The 21341-nt window shown below is 41.6% G+C and overlaps 1 protein-coding gene across 1 annotated transcript in view; it reads left to right on the top strand.

The window, feature by feature from the left end:
• Nucleotides 1-6462: 6462 nt before the first annotated feature.
• Nucleotides 6463-21341, top strand: part of otog (otogelin) — a 67179-nt gene continuing 52300 nt past the window's right edge. Inside the window, exons 1-13 of the mRNA XM_078162731.1 lie at nt 6463-6632; nt 7838-7895; nt 9832-11029; nt 11961-12059; nt 12276-12433; nt 14434-14555; nt 14763-14971; nt 16178-16308; nt 16466-16572; nt 18659-18768; nt 20234-20359; nt 20647-20755; nt 21091-21137. Of these exons, the coding sequence (XP_078018857.1) occupies nt 6463-6632; nt 7838-7895; nt 9832-11029; nt 11961-12059; nt 12276-12433; nt 14434-14555; nt 14763-14971; nt 16178-16308; nt 16466-16572; nt 18659-18768; nt 20234-20359; nt 20647-20755; nt 21091-21137 (2644 nt within the window). The remainder of the gene's footprint in view (nt 6633-7837; nt 7896-9831; nt 11030-11960; nt 12060-12275; nt 12434-14433; nt 14556-14762; nt 14972-16177; nt 16309-16465; nt 16573-18658; nt 18769-20233; nt 20360-20646; nt 20756-21090; nt 21138-21341) is intronic.

Here is a 21341-nt window from a genome sequence, read left to right on the forward strand (position 1 = left end):
TTAATGTCTTAGGGCATCTTCATATTAGGCACCACTGATTCGAGCTGTGCCCGAGTATGTACATTAGTAATAGTTCTCTGTACCTGAATACACTTGCATCATCTACGTGGCATTTTTGTTGTGCTACAGTGTAGGAAAGGGCCCCACAGATGGACACTGTTCCCCCGAGGAACGTCATCAACAGACTGGTGGAGGAGCGAGTCGCTGGAACTCTCCGCCTCCTGCTGGAGCTCCAACTGTAGGTCAGAGACAGCAGCAGAGCTAAGTTTGGGTCTGTCTGCATTGGGCTGCGCTGCTGTCTGATATAGTCTTGTGTTAGAGAACAGTCCGCTTTCGCGTTTTGTTACGACATGCATACCGTACCAGAGTGCACAAGAATTGTACCCAAGATCACCTTTTTAAGTGGACTCGGGCACAGATTGAGGTATTGTGCCTGAGTACAGTACACAGTGGTCACACTAGTCAAGTGAACTGGACTTAGGGGGTCAGGTGTATTAAAACATGGGCCAGGGTCCCTGATTTAAAAGCCCCCTAATCAAAGCTAATGGTTACTGATTTGAAAGCTAAATTAACAAACATTTCCTGTTTGTTCTCCTTTACTGCTGTTTCCTATCTGAGAGGCGAGGAGCTCAGACTAAAACGTAAAAAAACAGAAAAGGAATTATAAAATCTTAATTTATACCTGCAGTATTTCTCACTTGATTTAGCTCATGATTCTGAGAAGAAAAATGTTAAATATCGCCAAGTCACAAGACTCTCCAGTCTTTATCTGAAGCTGACTGAAGTCAAACAGAAACTGTCAGCTTCTGTGTAGGTTAGCAGACGGTTCATATTCTTTATTTCTCACTTTTCTGTGAGTGAAAACCCTCAATTCTAAATCAGTAAGACCATGAACAGGTAGAAGTTTTGGCTCAGTGATCTTTGAATGTTCACTTTCTTTGTTGCCTTTATTTATGTTTCTGAGTGAGCATGGGAGTTAACGTGAGCGGTGTCCGACACGTAAGAAATTCCAAACAATGAATGTCTTCCTTTGCACCTGATTTTGTTTTGTTGTTGAACTTCTTGTACAGTTTGTATAGATTACAATCTGCTGTGTTTATACTACTATATGAAAACTGGAACCTTTTGCGTTAAGCATATTATTACTATCCTGCGTTGTGCTGGCACTTGACTCCAGACAGAATCTAATTTGGCTTGTTCACACAGGTAGAGAAGACAGTTATTAGACACACACTAAGCTAAAACTAATGTCAAATATACAGTCCTGCAATAAATCCTCCTTCACGAAAGTTATAATTTGTTTTTGTTGAAACTCTTTTAAAGAGCTGTTGATTCGGATACAGTTTGTGGTGCTGTTGAACCCAAAAGTGTTTGTTGTTTTGTCTTTATTTACTGAAATAAATAAGACAGACAAATAATAGAAACACCTGCCAGTATAATGCAGTACAGTTCAACAGCACCATAGACATTCATGTTCCCCTCAGGATGAAACATAATAATTTTACTAATCTTTTAACTTCCATCTAATCTGTTGAATACTTTTGACATTCCCATCAGCCTCAGCTATAACGTGTTTTTTGCCAATTAGCAAATGTTAGCGTGCTAACACATTAAGATGGTAAACTTTGTAAACATTACCTGACCTAACATCAGCATGTTAGGATGTTGACATTAGCATTTGGCTCAAAGCATCATGTGCCTAAATACAGCTTGACCACAGATGACCATTTGTATATCAGTTAATCATCGTGTTTTGTTGACGTTTTTCTCACAGGCCTCAGGGTGATCTGGCTTAGAAGAAAGGATACACAAGTTTCACTTTTAGTTCAGTGCTCCGTCAGAAAGAGCTGTTTATACTGCACGAGTTGAGTAAGAGTAATTGTGCTTTCATACCTGCCCTGTTTGGTTTGGTTCAATCAAACTCAAGTTCATTTGCCCACTTAGCATGGTTTTTTTTGGGGGGGGGGGCAGGAAACAACCAGACTGAGATCTTCTTGAAGAGGTGGTCTCTGTCTGGATACAAATGAACTCTGGTGCGGTTCGTTTGTGGTGAGAAGGTGTTCCGACCTGGATGTGAACCAACTGCAGTCACATGACACATTGTTTGGGTTAAACATGAGCATGTTACAGTCCTGGAGGATTATTAATGTGCACCTCCTCCTGTACTGCCTTAATATGCACATTCAGCACATCCAATGCATCAAAACATTGTTTTCTAGTTGGAGCCGCGCCTCGTTTTCAAACTGTATGGTTTGACTAAAATGAACAATGACAGCAATATAGTCCACGATGAGCAGCGCTAAAATCAACCTGCGTAGTTGTCCCTCCATTGTGACATTAGAAAGTGTCACATTTATCTTGCAAGTGTACTCTTCTTCAACGTTTGCTTTACTTCCTGGATTTTTTCCCACATGGAAATTCTGACCAATCAAGAGCAGCTTTCTCACACAAGGCATTTTATCTGGTCCGCTTATAAATGCTGCCGTGAGAACACAAACCAACTCTAGGCAATTATACAACTTTGTAACAAAATTTGTCCCTGATTCAGACCAAAGTAAGACAACTCTAGGTCTGAAAGCACCCTAACTAAGTAAGTAAGTTTTGTTGTTGAACATGATCCCCTAAGGCTGCAACTCATCAACAATTTTCTCTGCTTTTGGATTTGTTGTTCACTGGAGGCATGCAAGAAAAAGTTAACGTTAAGAGTTACGTGACATGGGGTGAGTAACTAATACACAAATGGTCATTTGGGGGGGTGAACTATTCCTTTAAAGATTTCTGTCTGCAGTAAAAATCAATGGGTCTGGGGCTGAGTGTCACAGACAGGTTAGAGAAGTCAAAATGTATTCATCTCCTGCCACAACCATCTTAATTCATACAGAAACGCATAAATCTACAGAAAACAATCAGTCATTTCATGAGCGCTTTAATGAGCAGTCTGCAGGGCACAAAGCAGGCGCCAGGTTTCCAGTACAGTGCATTTGTGTGAGTGTATGATGGGGCTGAAGCCTTGTGTGCTTCAGGAGGATGCTTAAGTTCGCATGTCTGTTTCAACAAACAGCTATAGGAGTTTGAGATTTAGAGACTAACTGCACAAACAAATCTGAAATCAAGATGTTTTTTTTAACGTTTCCTCTTAAAACCTCCCTCCCCACTGACCCCCTTGCTCTTTCTCCTCTGGTCCTATTTCCATTTATGAAAGCAGACACCACCTGGCTGAGCAACACAAAGCCTGTTGGGGTCTCTGAGGGCTTCAGTCATTCAAAGCCCTTTTTTACCCAGACAGACAGACGATGGAAGCGTTTCCGCTGCTGAAAACCTGACTTTCACATGCTAATACGAGTCTGTGCAGTTGGTGACACTGGGGTCACCTCAGTCATATTGAAGGTGTATGTTTCCTGTCATCAGGTGTGAGGAAGATGTACGTTCCAGGTTCAGATCAGGGGCACGTTGAATCTGAAAATGGTATGCACTGTGTTGGTACGGTATCCAGGTTGAACGAAAACTGTGCAACAGGCTTTGAGATCAGTTTTCTCTCGTTTGGTGGGTGCATCAGATGTGTTACCTAATCAGCAGCATTGTGTATATAAATTCTAGTAGATCTGTACTTACTATACACACAGTTTTTGTTTTTGTTTCACACTTGCTTTGGCAATGTATCCATCCATCCATCCATTTTCAACCACGTATCTGGGGCCGGGTCGTGAGGGCAGCTGGCCAAACAAAGCACCCCAGAAGTCCCTCTCCCCAGCGACACTTTCCAGCTCCTCCTGGGGGACCCAAGGCATTCCCAGGCCAGTTGACATATGTAATCCCTCCAGCGTATTCTGGGTCTGCCCCGGAGCCTCCTACCAGTGCAATGTGCCTGGAACACCTCAAACAGAAAGCGCCCAGGACGCATCCTGATCAGATGCCTGAAACACCTCAACTGACCGCTTTCAATGCAAAGGAGCAGCAGCTCTACTTCGATCTCCCACCGGATGTCCGTGCTCCTCACCCTATCTCTAAGGCTGAGCCTAGATGGACCAGTAAATCGAAAGCTTCGCCTTCAGGCTCAGCTCCCTCTTCACCACAGCGGTCCCGCACATCACTGCGGACGCCACACCAAAACGTCCATCCATCTCACACTCCATTTTACCCTAATTCGTGAACAAGACCTCGAGATGTTTGAACTCCTTCACTTCAACTCCTACTTGAAACTCTCTCCCAACACAGAGGGGGCATTCCACTGGTTTATGGCAGAGAACCATGGCCTCAGATTTGGAGGTGCTGACTCTCATCTCACCTGCTTCACACTCAGCTGCAAACCGCTTCAGTGCATGCTTAAGGACCTGATGTGATGGGGCCAACAAAACCAAATCATCTTCTTCAGAAAGCAGAGGCACAATTCTGAGGTCCCCAAACCAGACCCCTTCCTCCCCCTGGCTGTGCCTCAAGATCCTGAGATCCAATAAAGCCCCTTTGAATTTAATTTAACTTAATTTAATTTAACCTTGCTATAATCAAAGGCAGTGTCCTTGCGCAACACCACAGGCTGTTCAAGGCATTACCGCTTTGGTTAAATTACACCTTTCACTACGTTTTTCTGGGGATGAATGCAGCCTAGATTGTCATTCTGAGAAACAACCAGAAGAGAGGCCATGCAACAAAAAGGGGTTCACCTTGAAGCATGCTTTTTTGGAAAATGCTCTCTTAAATATTTGATCCCCACTAATGACCCCAGTTTTAATTGTTGGACTTAATAAACAACATATAAACCAAGATCATTAAAATCAAGTGGGGTGGTATGGGGTACTTATTCTTAGTCAGTGTATTACATGCAGTAGATGTCAGTCGGCATGCCCTCAGTTTGGAGAAGCAGGCTTGGCCTTTGAAGCTAAGTTATCTACTGCTGTGTACAGGCGCAGCAACAAAATGTTTTTTGGCCACCTAAAAAAACTTAGACTACGTACACTATACTGACAGTATTTTCACCAGTTTACCTTTCCATCAGACAGCCAGTTTCAATGGGGAAGCCGTTAATAGCTTCAGCTCCCCATCTATGCTCAGGTTCAAGGCACCAGACTCTATTAAGAAAAACAATAATTTAAATTTCCTGAATAGGGGAGCTGCTGGTCAAACACTGCCTTGCATCAGTTAGTTTGTGTTATTGTGTGACTTTGGTGAATCCCAACTAACCCTTGTAAATGCTGAAGTCACACAAAAACACAAACTAACTAACTGATCGAAGCAGCGGTAGAGCAGCAGCTCCTGTGTTAAGAGGTGTTAAATCACGATTTTTCTCAATGGAGTCTGGCTTTGAAAACAGCGGTGTAACGGCTTAATTTTCCAGTTGGAAATCACTTTCTGACATTAATATGAAGCAGTAAAAATACTCTTCAATATATTATACACTTAACTGATATTGATGAATTTAGATGGGGCTATTTTAGGTGGCTAAATACATTTTGTTGCTGACCCCTCCACAGGATCAGACTGCTTAGCTTCCATGTCAGTCTCCAGCCTGCTTCTCCAAACTGGCGACATGCTGACTGCCATCTACTGTAGGTAATATACTGTCAGTGGATAAGTACCCCATACGACCCCACCTTGATAAAATAAATCTGAACTATCCCTTTAAATCTGTCTGTTTTCCTCCTGCATTTTATACAGGTATTTTTAATCATTATATTACATTCATTTCTAATGTAATGCACATTGCTGCATGCTTTATTAGCAGCAGCTTAGAGCAGTAAAGACAAAGATGATGACCAAAAAATGATACATGAAGTTACCTAAAATAAGTGCTATTATTTTTACTGTAGCCTACATGTTTAATGCTGTGCAGTGGTAGCCAAGTAAAATCTAGGCATGTAGACATAGTGCAAGTAGTGCAAAATTAAATACCGGGTGGACTGTAAAGATGTAGTGCAGTAGTGGATCAGATAATTGAAAGATGTAGGGTGAGTTCAGGGTGAGAGTCTTTGTGTTAGTCTCAATACAATGTACAAAATATCATTTTTAAATAAACTTTGACTACTTTAGTAAAAGTTTGCAGTGTTTCAGTTTTAATCCAGATTGTGTCTGAAGAATAAATGACATTAAATTACATTATTATGACTAACTTTCATTTTGCATGACACTGTCCACCCCCCACAGGCTGCTGTGATGCTGCTCTGACAGTGGACCACAGGGGGGCGCTGTTCTCACCGCTCCTCTTGTTCAGTGTAAATACTGCACAGTTACACCTGTCAGGCTGAGGTGCTTTCAACACAGCTTCGGGTGTATGTTATGTATGAATAAAGCTTTGATTTAGACTTATAATAACAGCTGGTCACTGGGTTTGGTGTTATATTTTAATTATATTGAATTTAATCAGGGATTATGTCACAAAATCTGTTTTAATCTGCAGATAGAAATGGTTAGAGTTTCAGATTTGTTTTCTACAGGTGGGATCATCGCTCCACAGCAGAGCATCCACGCATGCGTTCAGCTCCCCAGCTCTGCCCCGCCCACCCGCGCGCCCACCTGCGCATATTTTATGCTAATGAGCAGGTGCAGCGGTTCTTGAGGCGCGCGGCGGGCCGCTCGGGGATGATCCGGATGGAGCAGCGCAGGAAGCAGCGGGAGTCCAGCCGGAGGGTTTTCACCAGGTGATGCTGTCCAAACCCGACTGACTGCGGATCCGCGAAACACGAATGGATCCCTATTTAAGACGGAGCTGGAAAAGGCTGTTTCACTTATTATCTTTGTATTTTATCCTAATTTATCAAGGTGAGTCACCTGCACGCACGCGACTCTGAGCAGCTGGTTATACCGCACATTAAGTAAGATGTGATTTCTACATGAAAGTGAAGAAAACTCCTAAATGTTGTTCCATTTCTTTCTGTGATACTTTAGAATAAATTAGGAAATCTAAGTTACTGTCCACATGTGCAGCTGTTCTCATCTGTCTTAATCTGGATTTACTTTTAAAGTGTAGTTGGACACATTGACTTTCATAATTATTATTGATTTCAGCGCATCTGTCCAGAGGTGTTGACAGAGAGAACCTTTCTAACTGGAATCAATATAATAAGTGAGTTATTTTATATAATTTAACAGAAAAGTGTTATTATTTTATAATTTTAAAATGTTTTTAGTTTGGTGTTATTTGCATCATCATTTGCATATTTTTCTTATGTATATAAGTGTGTTAGATACATATATTACATATTTTTATTATTATTACCCAAATTTAAGACTCATTATAATTAAAATAATAATGTTATTGTTGTGTATGTCTGACATGATGAAATGGTGGTTGATTATTCAATAAGTCATTGACAGCATTACTTTGCAACACCTTTTTCCGCAACTTATTCAATTAATGATTTAACTAATTTGATAAGCAAAATTGGCCAGATTTATTGATTGTTTCTCCTCAAATGTGAATACTTGCTGTGCTTTTAAATAAGAAAAAAAGTAAAATATTTTTATTTTTCAGTCATCTCTGATAATATTGGCTATTTTGGTGTTTAGACAAATATATTAATTTAAATATGGGAATTTAGATTTTGTGAGGAGCTTTTTTTCTCCACTATTTTTGACACTTTATGGACCATCTGATTAATCAATTGATTTAAAAAATAATCTGCAGATTAAATTGACTCATTTCAGCCCTAGTTGTAACTTTGATTCAGATGTCAGAGGTGTTTGATGGAGCAGGGAGTTTTCGTTTGATTGATTGGCAGATTTTTTTATTTTTTGGTTGTTTGGTTTTTTGATGGTTTGGATGGTTCCTGGTCGGTGGTGGGTTTGTGGTGTCAGGGGGAAAGCTGCGGCAGGAACAAACCTCTCCTTGTTCTCTCTGTCCCAGCAGCGGGAGCAGCAGGATAAAGCAGCAGAAATGGGACACCGCTTCCCAGGGAGGGCAGGTAGGCAGCCGCATTGATCATTGATGCTGATGGAGCTGCTTCAGGCGGCTAACACGCACAGCCGGAGATCACCAAAAAATCTGCAACGCTCGCACCAAAACACAGCCGGAGTAAAGAAAAGAAAAGATCAAACCACCACCTGAAGGACTTAGGTCAAATAATTTATGGTGCTCAAGGATTTCCAGCATAAACTTCCAATATTGTCACTTTGTGTTTATTGACTGACAAAGTAGATTCACAATAAAATATATATATACATTTTGAATATACACAGGGATGTTAATTTATAAATAAACACTACATACACTATATATGGGATAGTGTAGTTATAAATGCAGGAGGTCAACATTTTTGTATAATAGAGTTAAGAAAGTGGAGCTATTATCTCAGAGATTACTCCAATTTAATTTTCATTCAATTACAAAAATGTCACCGACAATGTTTTTGTGGTTTTATTGTGGTATTTTAGTGATATGGTTTTATTTTTATTGTAAAAATTCACACTAGTTGAGTCCAAACTGCCAAACAAAACATTTATTACCATACAAAAAAAGTACAAATTTCACATGAGAGCCGGCTGAGACTGAACCCAGATGACATACAATATATAAACTGATAACGACATTGTTCCCTGCTGATGTGCACTTCAGCATGTAAGAGAAATTGCTCCTCTGTGACATTTGTTCCTCAGGAACAGACATGTGAGGGAGTCCCAGCAGGAATATACAGTGGCTTTTCTGTTGTCTCACTCGTCCGCTATCAGAGCCTCCATCAGTCTAAATGTGGTCGCTCCTTTTGTCCGGCTTCCCTTTGGCTCAGAGAGGCGTGAGAATGCGGTCCAAACTATAGAGGGTTAGCAAACGAACAAAGCAATTAGTAGCACAGGTCGCAGGTCACAGGTATAGAGAGCAGATCTATATCATGTCAGAGCTCTGTCATGTGTGTCGACACTGCTGAATATTTACGTTTGACCTGCTTAGTATTGATATCTCCTGATACTAATCAGTGATTAATAATTCATAGTCACACACCCCTCACAGCCCCACCACCCTTCACCTTTGCCATCTGCTTTGTTCGTCCTCTTTGTGATCAAAGCCTTGGTTTAAGAGCTCAGGTATCCAGGGAGACTCAAAGTGTAGAAATGTTTGACTGGTGGTTTCTGAATGCGAGTATTTTTAACCTGTACATATTTCTGTTCAGTATCTAGAAATAGCCATACCAAAATATTCCAGATATTCAGTGAGTTTTATTCCAAGACAGATTTTAAAAGCTAATCTTTTATCTTCAGCAGCTCTGTGTGGTGAACTAAGGGAGAATTCACATTGTAGTTCAGCAAACTACTCGTTAAATATCCCCTCAAACAACAACGATCATTCAAAATGGGAAAACACTGGGGGAGAGGCGATGGAGGCGAGGGTGGGGTGGTCGACCTGGATGGGAACGCTGTGTTGAAAGTCACATAGGAGTCATTAATGAAGGCTGGATGACAGCTCTTTTTTTCTCCAGCCTCTTCTTTTCCCAGTGCTGCCTTGGTTCTTCACCAGTCTGGACTCTGGTTTGGCAACAACTCGCGTAATTCTGGGAGGAATTTTTGCCCCAACAAAACACAGAATTGTAAAAGCCGTGGGTGTCTTTTACACTTTTATCAAACCTTTATTAATCCGTCACCCGAGAGCCGAGCTTGTTTTTCCAGATTTGCTTGATTTTATATTAAACTTGTAGAATTAATTAAAAGGAATCAGACTACATTACAAGGACTTAACTTTGATTTGCTGAAAATGCCTCCTCTTTGCCAAACGGTGCCAAGGCCCAATATGAAAATGATCAGATTTAATATATTTGGTTGGAAGAGGCTCTGAAACATTGCATGGAAGGATCAGGTTATGGTTACCAGTGTTGCATGAAATACCTGCTGATACATTTTCTCTCCTTGAAGGACCTCCAGACAGCAGCTGCTGTGTTAGAAACCAACACGTCTTCCTCCAGTCCTTCACTGGACAGTCGGACTGCTGCGTCCAACCTGACGTCCTCCAGCACAGAGTCAGAGAGGACACTGACCTCGTCATGGACCCTCACCTCTGACCAATCATCTGCAACCACAGCACCATCTAGTCCAACACCGTCTAGAGCAGTATCATCCAGCCAATCCACAGGCAGCACAACACAAACCAGCCAATCACCAACCAGCACAGTACCATCCAGCCAATTGCCAGGCAGTCCAACAGCTGCCACAGCATCAGCGGGCCAATCACCAATCGGCAGGACACAAACCAGCCAATCACCAACGGCCATAGCATCAGCCAGCCAATCACCAACCACCTCACCATCAACCATTCAATCACCAGTCAACACAGCACAAACCAGCCAATCACCAACCAGCGTAACACCATCCAGCCAGTTAACAACCACTACAGCATCAGCCAGCCAATCAACAGGCAGCACAACACCATCTAGCCAATCGCCAACCAGCACAACACCACCCAGCCAATCACCAGGCAGCACAGCACAAACCAGCCAATCACCAACCACCACATCATCAGCCAGCCAACCCCCAAGCAGCACAACACCATCCAGCCAATCATCAACAAAATTACAACCAGTCAGCCAATCGCCAACCTCCAAAACACCAGCCAACCAATCACCATCAAGCACAACTGCAGCCAGAAAAACATTAAGCAGCACAACAGTCAGCCAAACACCAACCAACAAAGTGCCAGCTAGTCAATCACCAGTCAGCAATCCACCAGTCAGAACCTTATCTGACCATTCAGCAGGCATTACTACAACACCTAGCCAATCATCATCCAACCAAACACCATTAAGCCAATCAACGCATGGCTCCAAAACATCAAACCAGACCCCCCTCACCTCAACATCACAACAATCACCAACCACTTCAACATCAGCTGATCGATCCATTAACAGCCCAAAAACATCACACCATGTATCATCCAGCATAACGTCACATAACCAATCACCGTCAAAATCAACACCATCTGACCAATCACTCACCTCCTCAGTGTCAGCAAACCAATCATCACCTACAGTCAGCAGAGAGGAGCGTCCAATGAACATGTCACTGCTTGCCAGGCAGGCGAAGGAAGCCCTGAGGTCATCGATTCGTAGGATTCAAGGTAAATTTATAATATGGAAAATTCAAACTTATAGCCGCTATGTTGTATCATTCTTTGAAATACTGTTATGGCAGAAGTGTTTATATAACACCTGGTGAAAACTGGTGCAGACTGTGTGTTGCAACCAGCTCTGCAATTCTCAGTATCCCCAGTTCAGATCTATGGAGAGAAGCTTTACTGCTGTCTGTGTTCTGGCTAAAATGGTCCAAAGTTGATGCTATTATTGAGGCACCATAAAAGTTGCAATGTACCTTTAAATCAAGCAACAAATGAGCCATCTATTTCACTTCCCCATCTCAGAGTGAACAAGGAGAAATAGCTTTTATCTGATTAATCGACCCCCCTCGGCCGCCCCTCACTAACCCCTGTATGTTACCTGTGCTCGCGTGGGACGTGACAGGCTGCACAGATGAGCTGTAAGCCCACCAAGCAGATGGTGCTACTGCAGGATGAGGGGCCATCGTTTGGTGTTTGGTGGTGCGTTCAGTGACTGGAACATTTGTTGAGGCCCCACACAACTCCATATGAGTGCTGACAGATGGTTTCCTTAAAGTTGAGACCTGCAGATACTCAGAGTTGGTCATCTATTACAGTGGTTCTTAGCATGTATATTTCTGCTCTATAAATATATCATCTTATCCATTATTTCTTACTTTTTTACCTGTGAAATATAAATGATTAGAAACCAGAAGTCCTGCACACTTTGAGTCATTTTAACTCGATTTCGTCAGAATGTTTGAATCAGCAGAAATTTATCAGATAAGATTCTGATGAAATAATGATGAAACTGGTGAAATTTGTATCAGTGAAAGCACCTGAAAAGGGAAGATTATTTCTTGTTGGAGGCATCACTGTCCTGAGTTTTTTCCCCCAGGTTTTCGGTCTGATGAGCAGCAGTGTAATTGTTTATTTGTTTGTTGTCTCTCAGCAGGGCCATGTGCGTTCCCCTGCCTGAATGGAGGACAGTGCATTCAGTCAGAGTCATGTGACTGCAGCTTGTATCAGGCCACTGGACACAGATGTCAGACAGGTAAACTACACACCTGAACCTATTTGAGTCACTTTAAAAGTTTTAAATGAGAACCATAATCATAATCAGCCATTATATTATAATGAACTACATAAATGTGGGATTATATGAAATTATTATTTGAACAGTTGAGTGACTAGTGATTAAATTGAAGTAAATTTATTAAGTGATGGGAAGTCCTTTCATCATCAGTTCTTTTCTCCTCCATCTGCCCAGTTCCAAACCCTGGCTTTGAGAGGGAGATGACATGTCGCACGTGGGGTCAGTACAACTTTGAGACCTTTGACGGCCTCTACTACCACTTCCCCGGTCGATGCACGTACACTCTGCTGAGGGACTGTGAGGAAACCACCCAGGCCGGCATTGTCGTCCAGGTTAGTTCAGACTCAGCAGGACGAAATAAATCCTCCTGAGTAGAGGCTGCCCAGAAGGTCTCGGTTCGACGCCTGCTTCTAGTCGAGGAAAGTTTGGACTCGGTGGCGTCCTGCTCTAAAACACACTCTCCTTTCTGACTTCTGCGAGGTTCAGTCTCAGCCCGAGGAAAAGATTTGCTCCGAAGATTAGTGAAAGCTATCTGGTTATTAGAGTCAATTACCATTAAATACTGCAATTACCCACTATGCCTTGAAAGCATCTGCAACAGACCGAGACTTTGTTCCCCTGAAAAGGCAGCAGATACCGAATCTGTGTATGGGAAAACCAAACCAAGCAGGGAACCTAGAGAGATCCAAACGATTATTGATAGTGCATTAATACCAGTATTAATTATAAGGAGCGTCTAATAAACAAAAAGAACATATTAAACTGCGATGCTGCAAATCTAACAACCTGAACATGTTAGAAGAAGGTGACATTACATTTTGTTTTGTCGTAGACAAGGCCATGCTTCACTCAAGAGTGCCTTAAACTGACAAACTGTGTGTGTGTGTGTGTGTGTGTGTGCGTGTGTGTGTGTGTGTGTGTGTGTGTTACTTTTAAGGTCAAGTTTCAGCGTTTTAATCAGTCTTTTTTGGGAGAGCTGGGGCTGAAATAGTTGAAAAAGTTATTTCTGTCTTTTCGTCATTTGTGCAGTGACTGGTGTACTGTTAGCTGGCCTACATATGGGAAAAGACCGACATTAAAGAGTGGCATGTTCAAAATAATACTTTAAATCGAACGCAAAATCTAATTAAAACCAAAAAAAAAATGAAATAAATTCATGCAACTAGACAAACATCTTAAGTTTAAGTTCTATGTTAACATGTGTAAATGAAAAGACCAAAACTAAACATGCGTTAGTCCGCCTCTTAACACTTGTTACACTTTGTCCGTGTCCCTTTTAAAATGCATCACAAATACAAACATAAATTTACAGAAAAGGCTCAGTGGTTGTGGTTTTCTAAAACAGCCGGTCACTGTACTTTTTAAGCAAATTTTGCTCAAACTGGATGAAGTAGTTAATTTGTTGGGGACTATTTTCAGCAGCGGATTAATCCATATCTGGTTCTTGAGTGAGCATTTGTGGCAGCAGAATGGTGTATTTAGGATTGAGTCAAGATAAACGACAGTGTGTGTGTCTTCATGCTAATGAAGGAACATGTCAGTCAGTGCAACAGTGTGACTCACTGATGGGTTTTTTTAAAGATATTTTTTGGGCATTTTGCCTTTAATGGACAGGACAGGTAAGCGTGAAAGGGGGAGAGAGAGAAGGGGGGGAGTGACATGCAGCAAAGGGCCACAGGCTGGATTTGAACCTGGGCCGCTGCGGCAACAGCCTTGTACATGGGGCACCTGCTCTACCACTAAGCCACCGACGCCCCACTGATGTGTTTTTAATAGTTTTTAACAACAATGGAGCTCTATGGCACAGAGGAGGAAGATATATCAGGCTTTAATACATACATAGCACATGTTAGTAGATACATTTATTGTTGGTTTTGGTCTTTTAATTTGATTTTTTGACAGTAAGAAAAACATAGAATATTGCCAGTCTTATCCTTTAAACAGTATTGCTCTATTAAGCAGTGATTTGAAATGACAAAGTAGGCTTAATTTTCAGTTCCTGGTACTAATTATTAACAATTTGTGAACTTTTTTATAAATAACAATCGATCAGATGATTCTCTGACAGCTGAAAAAGATGCAAATGTTTTCTTGCACATTAAAAGTTGCTGTTCAGCAGCTCACTGTCAAGTCTCAAATGTCAGATTGTACTTGAATGCAGCACCAAGGATAGCTCTCTGTGATTATAACTCTTTTCTAAACTAAGAATCAAGTCTTTGCAAGTTAATTTTCATGGTGTACTGAAATGAATCTACATGGAAGTCAATGGAGGGAAAACAAAAAACCACTAGTATGTAATACATATTTTATCATTGCATGTTGCTGTTTGCAGGTCCACAATGACCCAGGCTGCAGCTCTGCCCCTTACACCTGCCAACGATCTGTCAGTCTCTTCCTCCCGTGGGAGGGTGAAGTTCGGCTGCACGCCACCAATGTGACCTTCAAGGGCCAAAGGTCTGCAGTGTAGCACAGTCTTCATATATCATATATACTGTGTATTTCTGATTTTTATTGAATGGACTATACTCTAAAAATATACACATGAATATAGAAGATTTTATTAGTAGACATCTGTAAAAAAAATAATGCCATATGTCAGCCAGTATGAGCTCTTTACAGAAGAGAAGGTGGTGTGTGTTCTCACAGTGTCTCTGTCTGTAGTTTGCAGCTGCCTCATCACATCCACGACCTGCAGCTGGAGCAGATCTCCCAGTACGTTTTGGTGACGCAGCAGCACGGCTTCACGCTGGCCTGGGAGGGACGCAGCGGCTCCGTCTACATCAAACTCAGCCCAGAGTTTGTGGGCAGAACCTGCGGCATGTGTGGGAACTTCAACGCAGACGTCCAGGACGACCTGAAGACGAGTTATGGTACGATTCTTTTGTCATTGTGACATGATAACCTACTGGGCAGCGAAATGCAGTCTGAACATGCAGGTTAGAATCGTGCAGTGGCGAAAGTATTCATATCCTTTACTTAAGTAAAAGTACTAATGCCACACTGTAAAAAATACTCTGTTACAAGTAAAAGTCCTGCATTAAAAATGGTTTCTTAATTTGTAAAGTAACTAAAGCTGTCAGATAAGTACAAAGTTCCCTCTGAGATGTCATGGTGTGGAAGTAGAGAGTGGCATGAAAACAAAAGAGTCAATTAAAGTACAAGTACCTCAAATATGTATTTGAGTAAATGTACTCAGTTACATGCCACCACTGTTAGTGACAGCATTTAAACATACAGTTAGAACCTGTTTCATATTGAAATATAGTCATTTAGGACTCACTTTACTAAGTTATCGCTGTTCAAATCTGACCACAGAGCATGAGAACAGCTCAGCTTGTTTTAGGTTCTCCTGTCACCTGCATCAACCTACATCCTGGTGGATCAGATTATTATCAGGAAGCACTTAACCACACATAAATCTCAGTGTACACACATCCAGGCAGATTGTAATCTGATCAATCCAACCGTCCCAGGATGTGTTCAGTGACACAATAAACTCTCTAATGGAAAAATGTAGTCAAACTATAGTACTTATAATATTCATTGTATTTTATATTTTAAGCTTCACCATTTTAATTCACCACAGTTATGAGCTGATTTGTCAGAAAATCAAAACCAGAAGATGGACAAAAATAAGAAAACATTGACTCTATGAAGTTTGATTTTTTGCATTTTAAGGTTGCTGTTCACCAAATCTCAGATTTCATAGACATTTCATAGACTCCTCTTCAACTCACTTGTGTGTGAAGCAGCGTAATGTTTTACACATTTCCTATGGCAGGATAACAAAAAAAAGAGCAAGACTTAAGTTGTTGAAGCTTCAGATGATGATCTTCAGTAATTAAAATATCAAAAGTAAAAGTAGTCATGATGCAGGAAAGTGACTCCTGGGACTCTTACATATTGTATCATTAGTTTAGAAGTAGCCTGAAAACAAAACACTCAAGAAGAGTACATATACCTGTAATATGAACTTCAGTATAGTTCTTGAGTTAATACCAAATTTAATTGTGTTCGCCTCACTTCATTTCAACACATCAGGCCTTTTTTAAAAAAAACATTTCTGTTTCTCCCAGGTGTGCTGACTCATGAAATAGAAATGTTTGGGAATAGCTGGGTGGAGGCAGAGCCTCATCAGACCCGATGTCCCATGGTGTCCTCTGGCTTCCCTTCACCCTGTGCTGCTGTCGAAGCTCATGTCCTGCTGGTAAGAAGCCTGAGACTGCACTGCTATAACACACAAAAAACTGCAAGCTTCCCTGTTACACAGAAACATCCTCTGACACAATACAGTGAAAAAAATGAATTGAAATATACTGTTACAATGTTGACTGATGAGTGATTGATGTGTTTTGTGGCTGCAGAAAGTGGAGGAGGTGTGTGCAATGCTGCTGGATCCGCCATTTCAGAGCTGCCATGACTTTGTCAGCCCACTGTCCTACATGGCCAGCTGCTCCAACGACCTCTGCATGTAAGAACACCAGAATGAGATCTGCCTTATATTCATTCTGTCCCGATGGAGACCTCTGCTGAAACAGTAGGGTTTTACCAAAATCACAAGGGTTATTAATCCATTGTGGACCATAAATATCCACCACATCTTTCATGGGAATCAACCTATTTGTTTAAAAGATTCTGTGATAATTTACGATATGGTGTGTGCTTGAGATAATTCCTGTATTCAATTGGATATTTCCACCCCAAGGTGGCATTAGAGGAAAGATCAGGGGGTAACCAAAATCATTAGACGTCAGGGGACCATGAATATCCATACCATATTTAATGGAAACCTAACCAGTAGTTGTCATTTGAATTGTGACCAAAAATACATGCTGCAATTAAACACCTGATGCACTTCAGCTGTTTATTTCCTGCTCTTACAGAAGATCACTTTTCCTCACGTCTTTTTTCCTTCACTGACTCAGTTGGAAATCTAAGTCAGGCAGATACAGTAGGCTGCATCATCTCCAGGCTCTGACCCAGCACTTTGTGCTGGGGAAACTGGAGGGAAACTTCAGGGTGCAGAGGGAGAGCTTAAAGGTCCAGTGTGTAGAATTTAGGGGGCTATATTGGCAGATATGATATATAATGTGTTTTCTATAGTGTAGAATCACCTAAAAATAAGAATTGTCTGTGGAGTCTGTCATGTTGCACTGCTATATTTCTACAGTGGCCCAGAATCGACATACTAAATACTGACCCCAGATAAGGCCATTCGCTTTTTCATGTTTTAGCATCAGCCACCGTAGTCAGCAATCCCCTGCGACAAGCCGAACAGCGTTGAAAATACATAGATTTTTTTATGGTAAAATGCTTTATACAGTATTTTATCAGTTTAAATCATCAGAACCATTTGTCCTGGAGAAGAAGAGACCTCTGCGGATAATTTAGCTCCTGGTAAAAAATTCCTGAACGTCTAGATCTTAAGTTATCAAAGAAAAAAAATGAGCGTACATAAGCAGGTGCTGGGCTAGTGGCCTGTCTGTGACGAACCGAAAAGTGTCAGAGAAACACTGACTTGTAACGTGAAACTGATTCATTTAGTCTATTAATCGGTTTAAATCTGCAGGTCCGTTTGTTTTGGAGAGGAAGAGACCTCTGCGGATAATTCTGCTCTCAGTAAAAAAAAAAAACCTGAATAATGAACACTGAAGAAATCGTAACCCAGAGTTAAAGCTTGGCATGTGGGAGAAGTTTCAGCTGGTTGCAATTTACAGTCCTCACCACTAGATGCCACTAAATCCTACACACTGTTCCTTTAAATGTAGGATTTGAACATCTCAGGCTTTGATGCCTTCAGCAGTCACAGTATTTAGAGGAATGGGCTGGAAGCAACAATAGCCTGCATCCCTTTATTGGGATTGTCTCATTTTTATTTCTTAGTAATTCTTCTTTAATGATTTCAATTTAATGATTTCATCCTGCACTGGGTATTTTTTTGATCTTGAAAATAGTCCATTCAGGCTGCAGTGTTGAACTCTGCTGTCTATTTTTCACAATTACAGTCATGTAGGGCATGTTTGGGCATCATTCTCCTTTGAACACACCTTTATGAAGCCTTTTGAGGTATGTTTTGATATCGTCAGTCCATGTCTATAAAGACAACAATGAACACTTTTCGTTACTGTCTGGTTCAAAATGATCCCACTCACAGCTTTCTCAGATGTGTCACTGGGTGGCTCAGGTCCATGATCCTGAACGTACCCTCCTTCTGTGAGTAATATTAGCCCCGCTAGTCTGTTAATGTTAACTCAGAGTAATGTAGAACAGAGACTGATGATAAAGACGAACAGTTTACCGTGTTCAGACACAAATGTACCTAATCACATGACTCACTTTGAGCGATACAGCCACACTACAACAAACTCTTTCAGCTTCAGCTCTCCATTTAGAGCCTAGTTGGGAGACTTTCTCATTAACTATGATGAGGTCGCAGCTGGTGGGTAGTTATTTGTTGGAGCTGCACAGTCTGATCAGGTCAGCGTACCTGGCTTCAGTGGCCACACCTCTCCTGGCTCCACTCAAAGAGTCCTTCTCTGTTTGTTACTCTGTTGAAGGTCGGGTCCCAACGGTGATGTGGTATGCCAGGTGTTCAGTGAGTACGCCCGGGCCTGTGCCCATGCTGACCACCCACTGCACGACTGGAGGCAGCGCATTCCTCAGTGTGGTACGTTTTTTACTTCAGCGATGCCAATAATGACCGTAGAGCCCATCCTCTGGTGTAACACTACTTCAACGAAAATAGCACAAATTCTAACATTTAAGTCCATTTTATATATAAAAAGTTCATGTGTAATAGGGCTGGCAGGACATTAGATTTTCACTACACAATTATCATGGACAAAACAGTTCCTGATAATGATATTATTGATATTGTAGCAATATCTATAGAAAATCTGAAAAAAAATGCTGTCAATCAAATCCATCCTTAACTTTGTTGTTTGTGCATTTTGCAGTCTGTAACCATAACTGTACAAAGCGCAAAAAAAGGAGTAATTACACTTAATGGATAGTGAAAAGGCAACCAGATGGTGCTGAAGGAGGGAGACAAGGTGAGAATGGAAAGAAACTGAAATGATTAAAGAGGCACTGGAGTTTTTATGCCGAATCTTGATTCAAATTTGATCAGCCTTGCCCAGTCTGACAGTTTGACTGCAGTGATTGACATGAGTGACAGCTGCAGTTAGTAACTCTTATGTTTTGTTCACAGGGGGCGGGAATGAAACCATTTGCACTGGTGAATTACATGAAAAGTCAATGTAATGACATGATCAGATGCAAATTTCCACCAGGCGGCGCATTGGATGCAACGTAAATGATGCAAAATACGCAAATTAAGCAGCACAAATTAAGCAAGTAGCGTGATTTTGCATCATACACTTATTTATGAGAGTAGAAAAATCTGAACTTTAGCTACCAATTTACACCGCGATAGCCAATCAGCATTGAAATCCTACAGGGACAGATGACCCCGAGGACGTACTGTCGGAAGTTCATTCATCAATTCAGCAATTACATGTGCGTTTGACCCGAGTCAACACAAAATATTCTAGCATTCAAACTTGCGCGAGTAACGTGATGCGCAAATTCGTATCTTGTTTGGTGTGAACACAACATTAGAGGACGGAAGCTATGTGACGCCTTCCAACATGTGAAGCCAAAGTAAAGACACAATTAGATGCGAGTTCCCGCTGAGCGGCGTGATGCGTATTTATGAACATACCCAAAGCATAGTTTAGTTTTAATTGTCAACATGCACACAGGACTATTCAAGTAATTTTTGTTTTTGTTTCATCTAGGTTACTGCCTGTCAGATCTCAGCTGGTGAACAATATGAAGTACAAATTTAACATTGCAGACTTACAGACAAAAACATCACAGTTTGCTGTACTTTAAATCAAGTCAACAGATAAACAGGACTTATCGTGGACAGGCTAATGCATTAACAGCAATTCCACTGGTGTCTACAGACGCCAGCATAAATTTCACTTCACTAGTTGTGTCAGAGGTTTTAGAGGTGCTCTGATTTTAAAGATATCCACCGCCCCTGTCTAATTTGGACACTGGATGGACAATCCAGCAGAAAGTATTACGTTTCTGACATCTATGTCGTGTTTAATTTTTGCGACCAGCGAAGCAGTGTCCCCTTGGTCTGCAGTACAGGGAATGCATCAGCTGCTGCCCGGAGACCTGCAACCTGGAGCGAACATGCATCGACAGCAAGCTGGCCTGCCTGGATGGATGCTACTGTCCTGATGGTGAGTTTCTATTTTAGTGTCTATTCCCCCTGAAAGACTTCCTGCAGATACAACTTACTTACAGTTTCCGTCGTGTCTTTCAACCTTAACATAAACCCCCTTTTCATGACTTTTCTTCTGCATCCTTCAATTAACATCTTAGCTTCTATTGTAAAAAAGGCATGACAGAAAAATCCTGTATCTTCAATTGTATCTGTATTCTGATATTTCTTCAGTTTAGGATGATGTGAAACAATAATCCTCTGTGTGTTTCCCATCTGTCTGTCTCTGCTGTTGTCTCTCCTTAGGTCTGATCTACGAGGACGGAAGCTGTGTGACGCCTTCTGACTGTCCCTGCGAGTACCACGGCATGTTTTATCCATCTGGTCAGACGCTGCAGGAGGAATGCAACAACTGGTGAGCAGTGTTTAACAACTGTAGGCGAGGAGCACCAGCTCCATGCCTTTTACAGTATTCAAATAACACATCTGTTTTCCCTAATAACGGTCTTTCACTCCCTCTGGATCTTGCATGAACCCTAGATGGACACACATGAGACTGTGTTCCATTACATGTCACTGTCATGTATAAAAACAACCACCGGATATTGTTCTTTGGACTCCATGCAGTCCTTTTAATCTTCTCAGATCTGACCACCTGGACTCGGTGTGTCCAGTTTCTATCAGTGATCCCGCTGATTAGCTCAGCCTTTCATGTCCTCCACCTGTGGACGTCTCTGCTTTCTGTTTCAGCACATGTGTGGGTGGAGTGTGGAACTGCACTGACTACAGCTGCCCAGGTTTGTGCCCTCTCTCTGTGGCAGGTTACATTTTTACTCTAACTGTAGCACAGGTCACAATGAATGAAACACTGTGATGGAGGGTGGTTATTTTATCACAAACCAAAGATGCTCTCAACAAGTCGTCAAGACATAGGATGCCTCCTAGTTAGGGAGCAAGGCAAGGAATCGGAAGGGAACAAGAAAGGAAGAGCCTTTGTAGCA

Source organism: Epinephelus lanceolatus, chromosome 2 (assembly GCF_041903045.1).
Source record: "Epinephelus lanceolatus isolate andai-2023 chromosome 2, ASM4190304v1, whole genome shotgun sequence".
Taxonomy (NCBI): domain Eukaryota; kingdom Metazoa; phylum Chordata; class Actinopteri; order Perciformes; family Serranidae; genus Epinephelus; species Epinephelus lanceolatus.